The sequence below is a fragment of the Kwoniella bestiolae genome, chromosome 6 (assembly GCF_000512585.2).
Source record: "Kwoniella bestiolae CBS 10118 chromosome 6, complete sequence".
Lineage (NCBI taxonomy): Eukaryota > Fungi > Basidiomycota > Tremellomycetes > Tremellales > Cryptococcaceae > Kwoniella > Kwoniella bestiolae.
This window is the reverse complement of record NC_089246.1, coordinates 619,350-632,319: the sequence shown is the minus strand read 5'-3', so window position 1 is coordinate 632,319 and position 12,970 is coordinate 619,350. Positions and strand designations below refer to the sequence as shown.

Below are 12,970 nucleotides of genomic sequence, written 5' to 3'. Positions count from 1 at the left end.
TCGCATTCGTTGATATATACCTCTCTCCTCATCGTTCATGTCCTGCTTTCACCCTCATAATCGTTGAACCACCACTCTCCTCGTATCTGTCTGAGTGGTATCGGCCGTATCCGACGCAACGTGTGATCCTGATATTCCGGAAATAGAACAAAACCACAAGCCTCGAATCAATAACAAAGTCTTACAAATCTCCTCGGTGATCTCGTAACAAATTTGAAGAGGGACGACGGATCCCACTGGACATATTTGTATCTTTTGACAATCAATTTACGATCTGTGATAGATACATCTTTCTGCTTCGTGTACTCAGGACCAGCAAAGCGACCAGGGACTTTGAGAAATTAGAGGAAAGGCATAACAACAGTAGGAATCACAACACATTATAGAATTCACTACGAGGTATCTTGGAAAACAGCGATCTCAAGATGTCGACGAATCCACTTGATCTAGGTGCGCCCATAGGCGATCATCCAACCTCTGCTTCCACAAGCACGCCAGCACCAGCATCAGCACCATCACCTAAAGATACTCCCAACGAAACTTTGCACGTCTCCCCTCAACATGCCAACCCCACTCATCCAGTCCTGCACCACACCCGAACAGCACCCACCACCTTCCCCATCAATCCCCTAGCTCACCAACAAGCCACTTCTGAAAAACCGCCAGCCCCCCGCTCAGAATCGCGATCCGGGTCGGAAAGTCCCACTCCGACATTGCCAGTTGGCGCTGGGGGGTTACATGGACAGCCTCAGCCTGGTACGAAGGCTTCAGAGGGGACGCAGGGGGATCAGAAAGATTATCAGGCAGGTACGACGGGGGGTCATACAGGTGGAGATGTGGGGTCGTTGGCCAGACAGGAATTAGGTATAGATGAGAAACATCCCCACGGGCACGGACTGCACAGAAGCTCATCGCGTAAATCATCGCATCATCACGATAAAGAAGAGCACGATCAGTTCACGGAGTTACAGAGGACATCGACTGGTACGCAGGTGAAACATCATACTCACACCGCCTCAGGAAAAGAGGGAGTTCAAGCTGTAGGGATGGTCCCCATCACGAGACAGTATTCCACTCCGCCCGCTGTTAGTCCGTTCGGTGGTGTGGCTCCCACAGGTACTGACGCGGAGATGGGTCTGAGGGCGTTGAGGAGCAGGGAAGAAGAGGATGAGAGGGATCAGGAGAGAGAGGAGAAGGGACCGGACCCTTGGGCGGTAAAGTTCGAACCGGGGGAGAAAATCAATCCCAAGGTGAGTTTTGAATTTGTCTATCTGTCTTCTTAGTCCGCTTTGACTGACTTGACTTGACCTCTCTTTTACCAGAACTGGGGCGTCCTCTACCGATGGGGATTGACAGGTATCGCCGGATTACTCGTACTCAACTCTACGTTCGCTTCGTCCTCTCCATCCGGTATTATCCAGGATATGGAGGAATACTTCGGTTTCTCGCAAGAGGTCGCGGTCCTTACGATATCGTTGTTCGTCGCTGGATATTGTATTGGTCCGATCTTATGGGGTCCTTGTGAGTTGAACATGTCTTGCTTTGTTCAGGTGCCTCAAACGGTTTGGGCATCAGCAACTTTATCACGGTCTCATCTGCAAAATCTTTTCGTTCTCCTCGTCCTCCTGATCCTCGAGAATCTAAGGATTACATGCTGATCATCGTTGTCCCACGCAGTATCCGAATCATACGGTCGTCGACCCATCTTCATCCTCTCCTTCATCATCTACACAGGAATGCAAGTTGGTTGTGCCCTATCCAAAAATACCGCATCAATCTTGATATTCAGATTATTGGGCGGTACATTCGCTTCTGCGCCATTGACCAACTCAGGGGCGTTGATAGCGGATATATGGGATACCGACCATCGTGGACAGGCTATGAGTCTATTCGCCCTTGCTCCATTTGCTGGACCGAGTATCGGACCGATCGTGGCTGGTGCTATCCAGGTTACTGGAACTGTGAGTGACCATAAATCTTGGTCTTGGTACTGCTGCTGGAAGGTTTCGCTGATCAATTGTAATTGCATTATTGTAGAATTGGAGATGGGTTTATTGGATTTTGACCATATTTGCTGGAGTCTGTTTGGCAGTCATCGTTGTGCTTGTCCCTGAAACGTACGCTCCCAAGATCCTGGCTCAGAAGGCAAAGAGGATGAGGAAAGATACTCAGGAAGAAAGGTGGTATGCTCCTCGTAAGTCTAGCGTTTAGCGTCTTTGCGGTCGGTCGTAGCTGACTCGTTCGCGTGTATGAACAGTCGAAAGAGCAGATCATAGATGGAAATCTAGATTGTACGATATCTTGGCTAAACCATTTGTCATCTTGGGTAAGTCATAATCTTTTGTTTGTGACACGGCTACTGAGTACGATTGTTGATGTTTCACTTTAACGGTGATGATAGCTCTCGAACCTATGTTGTTGGCAGTGACTATGTATATGTCTTTCGTATATGGTGTGGTTTATCTTTTGTTCGAAGCCTATCCATTTGTGGTGAGTACGAGTTTCCTCAATCCTTCATACACCTGCCGTAATAACAAGAAATAGATTTACTGATATTATCCGTTCTCCCATTCATCCAGTTCGTTATCAACCACGGGTTCAACAATCTTCAGAATGGATTATGTTTCCTCGGATTCTTCACCGGCGGTGTGATCTGTGTCATTTTGTGAGTGGCCCCTGAGTTCCATCTAGCTATGCTTCCAATTCCGAAGTCAACATTCACGTGCTGAAGATTTTCCGATATCTCAGGTTCATGACAGTCATCGAACCTCGATTCCAACGACATGCAGCCAAAGTAGCTCCTCTCCCACCCAAACCTGAGAAGCGATTGGAGCTATGTGTGATTTCAGGATGGAGTTTGGTAATTGCCATGTTCTGGTTTGGATGGACCTCTTACTCCTCCATTCACTGGATCTCACCGGTTATAGCTGGTACGTTGATCGGCGTAGGTACTTTGGGGATGTTTGTTTCTCTGTAAGTGATTTTGCTTCTTTGGCATCGTCGGATCCAATTCCAGGGTGGTATTCCTTGCCCAAGCTGATTTTTGAGTGATATGCGAATGATACAGGTTCAACTATATTATCGATGTGTACCTTTGGTCTGCTGCTAGTGCTTTGGCTGGTGCGAGTGAGTCAATCTCATTTGCATGAATTCATTGACGTAAGGAATGAGGCTGACTTGGGGTGTATAGCTATCGTTCGATCGTTGTTTGGTGCTGCCTTGTAAGTGTTCGGACTTTATATTGATACTAGACCACCCGCATAGCATCCATACGGTCTACAAGCTGACGCTGTTGACTTGTGTCGTTATGCTCGTAGCCCTCTCTTCGCCACTCAGATGTACGAGAAACTAGGAAGTGAGTTCAAACGTCCATCTGGTGATTCCGTTTGATGGTGACAGATGCTGATCGATGTTATGATATTCCAGCTCAATGGGCATCATCCCTACTTGGATTCCTGGCATTGCTAATGGCTCCTATCCCGATTGTCCTGATGATTTTCGGACCCAAGTTGAGGGCGAAATCGAAATTCTCACCTAATAAGACTGCTCATTAGGTTCAGCTCGCTAAGAAGGGCTGCGATGTGCGTTGGGAAGAGTGGAACGGAGATGAGAGAGTGGCACGTTCAATATTTCCTATCAATATAATATCTATAATACGAAAATGTATCCAGTAGTTGGCGTATGATTATATGCATATGGATGTACGGACAGTTGACATTGTCAGTGGTCTTATATTCTTACTGGCTGAGTACTGTGCCGATGCCACTTGTGAAAGCGGGACCAATTTATAGGTTCAATTTGCCACCCAGCTGGTGGTGGAGGTCAATGCGAATGAGAGTTGGTGAATATGAAAGCAACAATGTAACAACCTTTCTCCTCTGTTCTTCTTTCTATCTTACTTACTATACAAGACACAAAACTTGTGGAAATATCAGATCAAGCACAACATACATGCAGAGCTCACCGTACCTGCAGCAACGACAGAGGAAGAAAGGGATAAATACGATAACAGTGCAGTAGCTTAGCAATCTATCCCAATTCATCACCTGTCTACCCAACCGACCACCCGCTCTCACTCTTCTTACCCGTACATATCTGTCATACCCTTCCTCTCCTCTTCTTCCGCTTCCTTCTACCCACCAACAATGTCAGTCGCTTCCGACTTGGAATCCCTCTTCGGCAGTCCCACACCTTCCATCCCCTCTTCGCCAGACTATCGACCCAGACCCAGATCCCTCAGAGAATCACCTCTTTCATCGCCTCCTGCCGACCCACCCTCCGTCAGAACTCATAACAATAGGGGTGTTTCTTTCGTAGATGCCCCTGAGTCTGGTCCAAGTACCAGACGAAGGAACTTGGACGAATCGCTGAATATAAGAAGAGGCGATCAGAGGGGGTTATCACAGATCTTGCAGGAGAGGAGGAGGGGTAGCGCTGGCGCTGGAGGAAGTAGAAATGACAATCAATTACCGGTAGCTCAAGCCCGAGCCCGGGCCCCAGCTCCTGGTAGAAGAGAATCGATAGTGGAGGTTGAAGATGATAGTGATGATGATATTGTGTTTACTGGGGAGAACCTGAATCCCAACCCGAATCCGGTCGTACCACCCCCTCGCCCAGGGGGGAGAGAACGTCGTGAAGGGAATGGGAGGGCTCCTTCGCCTGGTAGATTTAGGAGGATGATGGATGGTGAGTTCACACTTCCCCGGTGATAACGATGCTGCTATACTATCTGTACGGCCACTTACTACACAGTACTTGTCACACAAGGTGTTCATTGCTGATTCGGATTTTTCCATACTCCTAGAAATCGACGACCTCCTCTTTCAGCGAGGAGCAGCTCATGACGCCATAATCAATGATCAAGACGACGAACGAAGACGACAGATTCTCTCACCACCCGTCGCTGCACCCATCCCACCACGCCGAATCGCTCTAGGTGGAGGAGGATTGTTCAGACGAAACCAAGCTCCGGCTCAGAATGACGAAGAAGAGTATCACCCTGCAATGCGATATATACCTCCTGGTCCTGGATTCTACGCCCATGGAGAACCTGGTATGGAGGAGATGGCGTTGAGGTTCAACTTCAGAGGATTGGGTGGATTGGCCGGAGGATTGGTTATTGGAGGAGGTGGTGGAGGGATGATAAGACAACAACAGGAAGACGTCCAAACTATACTATCGAAGATCAACCCGCAACCATATCCGAAATCATTGATTACGAAAGGATTTACCAACGATTTCGACATGGACTCGATCGTCTCGAAAGAACCTATAGAATTGGATGATGAAGGGAATATCATCACTCGTAAGGCCAAACACAAGAAAGAACATCTAGTATGTTCGCAATGCAACTTACCGCTATTGGTCTCATCATCGTACACATCGCCAAAAGATAAAATATGGGTCCTTAGATGTGGTCATATGTTGGATGAATGTTGTTTGGATAAATTACAAACTCCCATTACTCAGAGGGAACTGTCATCGGTTATAAGGCAGGAAGAAGCTAAGACTGGGACGTTGGATGGAGATGGGACGCCCGAGAAGAAACGACGAAGGAAGAACGCGAGTAGGAAGGCGAAGAAGGTGGAACCGCCACGACCTGATGAGTATGCTTTCAAGTGTCCTGTGGTTGGGTGTGGGAGGGAACATAGGAGTGTAAATGTTGAGGGAGGGTGGAGGGCGAAGGATGGGGAAGGGGCTTTGCCTGCTTATGCCTAGAGTGTGAGAGCGAGATGAAGTGTGATCACGAGAGGAGACGGATGGGACAAGTAGAATTGTGGTATGGAGGAGATATATTTATGTATGTTTTATTATCACGATATTTCATGACTAGTGTTTTTCTGATTGTAGTGTAGATTTCATGTAACCATGTGCTGTGTATATTAATACCTGGAAGAGGTCTGTGCGCTAATCTATTAGTATGAGTCTGACGAATATACACAACAGGTTGACTCAACCACCATCACCGTACGAGATGGTATATTAACGCGGCTGTCTTCATCTTTCTCTTCTTTCCTCTGTCATTCTTTCATTTCTTCTTCTTATCACGTTCACATCAACCACATTCTAACTCACCCCTTCTTGAATCATCATACGCAAACAGACTTGGGACGATACAATGTCACTCGACACTCTCAATGTGTAAGCTTCACTCCATGCGAAATCTCGTCGACATAGGTAGCTAGCTGACAAGATAGTTGGCCATAGCCATCCTCTCTCTGGATATTCTTTCATGTGAGTGCGAGCTCCTTCCTTCGATCGCAGCTATATAACCATGTCGCTGGTATGGAATGCGCCTGCTCCCTGCTCATTTCGCCTATCACCTCATATTCACATCCTGGCGAATGTCCTCTCGACGCTATTATTCGCCACTCTACCATATGCTATCCTCTTCTCAAACCCACATAGCCTAGTTCACGAAGCAAACAATCGCTTCCCCTTCGGCCTATCTGATCGATCCCATAAATTTGGTGTCCCCACTGATATACTGACTTGCTCCAGCGAACGAGAATCTCAACCTGAAGAAGACAATTCGGTCACCGCTCGACTCAAACGACTTGAGGAGCAATATGGTGAGTCTGGTATCAGAAGATCGGTAGAAGCTATCATGTTGGTCTCTGTGAGTCGACTTCTGCATTGTTGATCGACAGCAATTCTTGTCGAGTTGGATCATGCGCTGACGAGAGATAATGTAAACTGGAAAAGGTACACGACTTCCCTCACGTCTTAGTCTTACAAGTTGCCAATGCTTTCTATAAGCTGTGAGCGGATCTGCTCAGATTCACATTATCTCATCAGCTGCATTTATCTTTCTCTCCTCCAGATGACAAGCTGATTCTACCTGCCAGTCCAGGAGGATACCTTGATCCCGTCGAATCCGACTCTTCCGGACTCATCACCCGCCTCAACGAGCAACTTGGAGTCCCCTTCACTCCGTCTCTCATCCATGCTGGGAAAATGACCGAAGTCAAAGGTATCACCACTCCTATCGATGGGAGCACTAAGATCACCGGCGGCGACGGCACCCTCTGGATCAGTCCTGCCGGCGGGGATTGGAAAGTTGAGGATTTGTTGAGCACTTGGTGGAGACCTAATTACGATACTTTCTTCGTCAGTTAGCCGGCCGATGAGTGATAGCATCAAGCCAAGCTTAGAGAGGGCACGAAGCTGAATGGTGTATTTAGTATCCCTACATCCCAGCTCATATATCTCAACCCAAAGAATGTAAAAAGCTTTACTTGGTCAAACTTCCCCCTAACAGTGGGTATTCGTTTCACCAAACCAATGAGATGGTCTCAGCTAATTCCCATACTACTACGCAGAGACGTTCGCTGTCCCCGTCAATATGAAACTCCACGCCATTCCTGTGTACGAGTTTTACGATAACGCCGCTAGATATGGTCCGCAATTCGCTGGTATCCCTTACATTCTCAGCAAGTGAGTGTTGTGTCACACGCCCACGACTGTCCAACGGGCACCTCCTTCCGAAACGGTGAGAAGCTTTATGCTTGGTACTGATGTTCAACGTTCCCATAGGTATGGGATCTATCATCAGCTTCCTTCCGAGGTCGAATCCAAAGGTGGTAAGCGATAAGCGGACAAAGGAAGGATCTGTGTGAACTAGTTCGGACTCGATCCTCCCATGGCACTAGAGCCACATGTGTCAGGTGATTGTTGTATTCTTGAGGGTGTTGTAGGCGGTCGATCAGGCCTATGCATCAATTGTATCATGTACTCGTTGGATGACTAGTGCACCTTCATGATAAAGATAAAAGGTTGGGAATATAACCGGTTATCTATCGTCATCAAAATGACCGTTATTTACAAGTCCTCTCGCTAGAATCTCTGATTTAGTTATAACAAGTATTATCATCCTTCTTGCCTTTTTGAACACTGTCGATAAACATATTTTCCATGGATCATTTTCATTTTCCATTTTCCATTTTCGAGCGAGGATAATATTTCTCCGTAGTTTGTGGATGTTATTGACTGAGTAAACCCACAATTTTGCCTCGTGTATTCACGCCATATACGCCATATGAGACTATGCTCTCAGTACCTCTGCAAAGCACTAATTAAGTCAACCTGAAATCCAACCTCACGAAATTGTGATATGTGCTCAATGTGATACCTTCATTCCACGCAAATGGCCCGAGATCGTACGATGCTGCTGCTAGGTATCATTGATGGGTAACCGGACCATGTCTCTGCTTATCTCCGCACCCATGCACACGCACCCTCATTCACATGAATATACACATACACATCCCACTCCGGCTAGCCGACGAGGGGTTGACTGCGCGCGACGTGAGACCTGGCGGAAACGAGATGACGGGCATGCTTCACCCTCAGATGGGATCTATCATGGATAGTCTGCCGAGATCTACCTCGATCATGGTAAGCGACAATGACCAAAGGACCCACACTGCTACTACGAGTATAGCTCGGTTTTGGACCGCCGAAGCTAGTACCCATTCGCCGACTGATCAGCGAGGTAGACGTAGCTAGCAATTGACTGGTGATCCATGCATAAATTATACTTCGGAAGGGCATCACACACATGTTTGCCGTTTCTCGTGAAGATATGTTGATATGTTACAAGTATTATCCTGATTTATCCAACTACCGCTGGATGGCACCGCCACGCCGAAGGACTAGTGACCAACTACCCTGCATGATCGGACATTGACCCATCGCACATTTCGTGCTTTCGGCGTCGTAAGAAGCTACAGCAAGTGTGTGTCTGTGTTTTGTGCATGGCATGAGGTCACTTCACACCGTTCTTGCTCTTTGGCTTCTTATGACGAATGACTGGTGCATTGATCTGTCTCGTTCGATCAAGATCAAGATCAATCTCGGCGTAGCGGTGCATACGACGTAATGCTATAATTCTTAGCTCGGGGAGACCGAGCCGAGCCAAGAAGATGGAATGGGCATAACACAGCTTGCGTTGATGTACACTGGTGTGGTCTGTTGGAAAAGGTATAAAAGGTCTTCTCGAATTGGATGACAGTTTCTCATCTTTTCACTCCACACTCAATACAACTCATATTTCCATTTAATCCATATACATACCCCTTAATTCACCACGACCTCACACAACATGTTCACCAAATCCAATATCCTCATCGGCGTTACCGCCCTCGGTCTCATGGGTGCAGTCAATGCTCAGACTGGTCAACCTGAATGGGCGGCTTTGGCAGAGAAGGTGCTCAATGCACTGTAAGTTGATTGATCCCGCTGCCTCCCTACCTCTCTTCAGGCGATGAATGTCCTCACCTGTGAGACGAGACGCCAACGTCGGTTCCCCCAGAATGTTTAAACACTGCTGACACTGGTAGTACCCTCATGTTGATAGCATATCAGAGCAATGTCAGACCGCCATCACAACGACCTTCTCACCCGAATCAGACTTGGGCCAATGTCAATTCTACCAAGCCTTAGCCGGTAAGCAACTTATCAGCAAACGTTCATTGGCCACACCCTGTCAGCCCGTACATTCTGCTGATCCTTCTGGGATGTTACAGGCATCACCGACGACGCATCCCTCGATTCATACCTTAACACCTCGTGCGGTGCTGATCCATGTACCGACGAGTCCCTCACCAACGCCGCCAATACCATCTGGACAGGCTGTCAGACCGAAATGGGGTATCTGGGCATCACCAGGGATTTCGTGTATGAGGCATTTGGGAGTTACTCGGTTCAGAGGGAGATCTCATGTTTGAAGAAGTGAGTAGCTATTGTCCTCGGATCTACAATACGATATTCTCTCCGCGATTACTAACCGAAACACCAAAGGGACGACCAATACTGTCTCACCTACCTCTCGCAAACCCTCAATTCGTCCGCGTCGGACCTCGAGTCGATCGACCCGGCCAACACTACCCTCGAGCAAGCTAGTCAGATCTTCCAAGGTTCAATCGAAGATTACTTGTGCAACGAATGCTCGATCGCATATCTCGATTTGATCCTCGTACAATACCCCGAGTTGGCCTCTTTGGATCTGGGAGAGGGCAAGAATGTGGTGGATTATGCTAATGGGTACTGCGCCGAGGAAGGGTTGACCGTTTCTACTGGTGGGTCTGGCCATCTCGTTGCATGTCTCACCTTTCATAAGCAGGAGTGAGCTCAGCTCGTATAATGTACATTGCTCATACCTGATGTACTCTAGACGGCACCCTCCCCCAAGGAATTACCAAGACCGCCCACAACTCCAACTTCCCAGCTGAGATCGGCCTCGCCAAACGGATCTTGAAGAGGAACATCGGTGCTCTCAAGACCAGGTTCTTGCAGATGATTTAATCGGGGTGTGAGGTGTAAGCCTTCCGTAGATCAATTGATCGACAATGAACGATTTCCTCTCTTTCTCAAAAGATAAAGAACATTTCAATAGAATAGATATAATTGATATCCTTATTAGATACTGTCTTCACATAACCCATGACCCGGACGTTCCTTCTGATCAACCTCGTCATTTGTATATAGCCCAATCACGCTCGAAAACCTGTATCATAGTGAATCCTGTTAACTTCCGTACAAACCCTTTGCACGCAAAGTTTGATTCGTCTTGTAGCGTTCCTCAAGGCAAACATACAAGTGATATAGATCATGAAAAGTGTACCTGACCTTTCACAACGCACAAAACTCCTCGTCATAGAGGTATAAATAACTTGTCACCCGTCATCTTGTCGATCTCTTCAACATATCTGATCGGTGATCGCCGTCATACATCCTTGAACTTCTAGGCACATGCACACGCACGCACCACTGTCTAGTGAAAGTGACATGCCGTACCGCCACACCCTAAAAGAGAGTATGATCCAGGGTCACAAAAAACGTCATCTGCGTCACTAAACGTCACCGTGCATTTATTGTCTCTTGCTCGTCGATCTTTGTGGAGTGGCAAAACCCTCCAACCCAGGGATATCTTCTCTGTTAGTCCCCCCGTATTAGACCCCACTAAGCCTTTAGCTTGTGTTATACAACCGAGCCGAGACTTTGTGTTACCCCTCACTCGGGGGAGCCTAATCGTTCTTCCTCTCTCATACTCCCCCTCTCAGATAGGGTATAGCATACCTGTATGTATAGCAAATTCGCAGCAAGTTAAGGGATATGACGTCCCAAGCCATGAGGGGGAGTTAAGGATAATTTTGTATTTTTTCCAGGATATTCGAATGGTCTTCGTCAGACATTACGCACTGCATCGTCGTAGGCTTTTCAGGTATCGGCTCATGTTCATGTATATATGTCACATACGATCTGATCTGAACAAGAGGAATTATACTTTTCAACCTACTTTTTCATTACTGCACTTGCCACTTGTAATTTGGACATCTGTATATACGACACAAAATGAAGACCACCTCTGCTGTTCTCGCTGCCTCTGCCCTTGCTGGTACTGCCTATGCTCAAGCTTCTGCCTCGTCAGTTGTCCAGAATGGATTAGGATAGTGAGTCGTCCACCTTTTAGTGGCGACGATGTTTGAATGGAACACTGATGAAGATCTTCTGGACAATCATAGTTTGACTGGCGGTTGTATCGCTACTGTCCTCTCATTGACTGAATCTTCCTCGCCTTTGAGCCAATGTCTCGATGGTCAACTGTTAGCTTCTAGTGAGTTTGCATTTTTTCTCTCAACTCCGACATACTGGTACTGATTGTTTGCATATTCTAGTTGTCGGAGGAAACTCATCGATCATCGCGCCAGTCGGCAACTACCTCGATTCCTTCTGTTCATCGCAACCATGCTCGAATGAGACTCTCACCAACGCCACTCAAACGCTCTTATCTGGATGCGCGACGGATTTCACCAAATTCGGGTTGACCAACCAGACTGTTGAGTGGGCCGTTGCTCAGTACCCTTTGGCTAGGGATGTGTTGTGTTTGAAGACGTAAGTTAGACGCACTTTCACTTTAACCTAGTTCATCCGTGCCAATATTGACGGTTTGCTCTGCTGGACAGTTCCGACCCATTCACCGGTAACGGAACTTCATCCGCAAACACCACCACACTCACCAACTCCACCTCATCATCGAACTCCTCTTCTAACGGTACATTCTGCGCCACCTCCCTCCTCACCGAATTCGAATCGTACCTCGGTGAACCCCTCACACCTACCAACATAGTCACAATCGCCTTGGGAGGCAACAACACCGCCGTGGACGCTATCAAGTCTATCCCCCCCACTGCCCTCTGTGACGAATGTATCTTCGGTGGATTATCATTGATCGAGGAACAATACCCCCAATTGGGTCAAATTAGGATTGGAGGCGATATCACCGGAAATATCACCGTCAATTCTTTCCTCGAACGAACTTGCAATGCCACTGGTTCAGGCAACTTCACTATTTCTTCCAACGGTACTCTCCCTACCAACGTTACCGAGTCGGCTGTGAACTCCACCCTCTCCTCTGTTAACGGTACCAAGCCCCAAACCAACTTGACCTCTCTCCCCACCCAATTCTTCCCCTCTGCCACCGCTGCTATCTCCTCGCTCAAGGCCTCCGCCACCAAGCTTACCGGACCTGGTGCTTCGGACCTGGCTTCGAGCGCTTCGAGCTTGGTCGCTCGAGCTGCTGTCACTGATGTAAAGAAGAGATGGATTGGTCAACAATAATTGGATTGACGACTATTCAGAAAAGGACAATTTGTCTGAGATCCCTTTTATTTATCTATAGAGAATCATGATTGGAATCATTTGAACACACGAGAAGGAAGGAAATAAGACATCATGTATCCATAGTGCATCAATGAATTTCATAGTATAATACATGCAAACGTCTGCATCTTGCTCTATCGTACATGCGTACATGCGCATCGAACATTCCTACATGTGAACGATGAATGAATACTGCATGGTACTCGTTATATCATTTCCATTTTGTCTGGCAGGACAGCGTCTCCGCATGGACAAGCGACAGGACCTACTTGTCAGAGCTGACATAAGATATCAAGACAACGGACAA

At 47.4% G+C, this 12,970-nt stretch overlaps 5 protein-coding genes across 5 annotated transcripts; all 5 read left to right on the top strand.

Annotated features, from left to right (window-relative positions):
- Positions 1 to 425: 425 nt before the first annotated feature.
- I302_107435 (uncharacterized protein) lies at positions 426 to 3,554 on the top strand (the record flags this gene model as incomplete). The annotated part of the gene is made up of 12 exons (XM_019193433.1): positions 426 to 1,250; positions 1,323 to 1,521; positions 1,678 to 1,961; positions 2,038 to 2,194; positions 2,258 to 2,326; positions 2,402 to 2,490; positions 2,580 to 2,665; positions 2,749 to 2,973; positions 3,068 to 3,126; positions 3,191 to 3,221; positions 3,318 to 3,355; positions 3,427 to 3,554. 12 exons carry the CDS (start codon positions 426 to 428, stop codon positions 3,552 to 3,554), a joined length of 2,190 nt encoding a protein of 729 aa, XP_019044910.1.
- Positions 3,555 to 4,145: 591 nt separating this feature from the next.
- On the top strand, positions 4,146 to 5,718 carry I302_107434 (uncharacterized protein; the record flags this gene model as incomplete). The annotated part of the gene is made up of 2 exons (XM_019193434.1): positions 4,146 to 4,686; positions 4,805 to 5,718. The coding sequence occupies 2 exons, from the start codon at positions 4,146 to 4,148 to the stop codon at positions 5,716 to 5,718; spliced, it is 1,455 nt and encodes a 484-aa protein (XP_019044911.1).
- A 400-nt stretch (positions 5,719 to 6,118) lies between these two features.
- On the top strand, positions 6,119 to 7,441 carry I302_107433 (uncharacterized protein; the record flags this gene model as incomplete). Its single annotated transcript, XM_065870459.1, has 7 exons — positions 6,119 to 6,141; positions 6,208 to 6,234; positions 6,502 to 6,619; positions 6,706 to 6,761; positions 6,849 to 7,110; positions 7,185 to 7,260; positions 7,323 to 7,441. The coding sequence occupies 7 exons, from the start codon at positions 6,119 to 6,121 to the stop codon at positions 7,439 to 7,441; spliced, it is 681 nt and encodes a 226-aa protein (XP_065726531.1).
- Positions 7,442 to 9,103: 1,662 nt separating this feature from the next.
- Positions 9,104 to 10,305, top strand: I302_107432 (uncharacterized protein; the record flags this gene model as incomplete). Its single annotated transcript, XM_019193436.1, has 5 exons — positions 9,104 to 9,222; positions 9,359 to 9,447; positions 9,528 to 9,732; positions 9,802 to 10,079; positions 10,175 to 10,305. The coding sequence occupies 5 exons, from the start codon at positions 9,104 to 9,106 to the stop codon at positions 10,303 to 10,305; spliced, it is 822 nt and encodes a 273-aa protein (XP_019044913.1).
- A 1,050-nt stretch (positions 10,306 to 11,355) lies between these two features.
- On the top strand, positions 11,356 to 12,621 carry I302_107431 (uncharacterized protein; the record flags this gene model as incomplete). Its single annotated transcript, XM_019193437.1, has 4 exons — positions 11,356 to 11,453; positions 11,526 to 11,617; positions 11,679 to 11,895; positions 11,967 to 12,621. 4 exons carry the CDS (start codon positions 11,356 to 11,358, stop codon positions 12,619 to 12,621), a joined length of 1,062 nt encoding a protein of 353 aa, XP_019044914.1.
- Between the last annotated feature and the right edge of the window lie 349 nt (positions 12,622 to 12,970).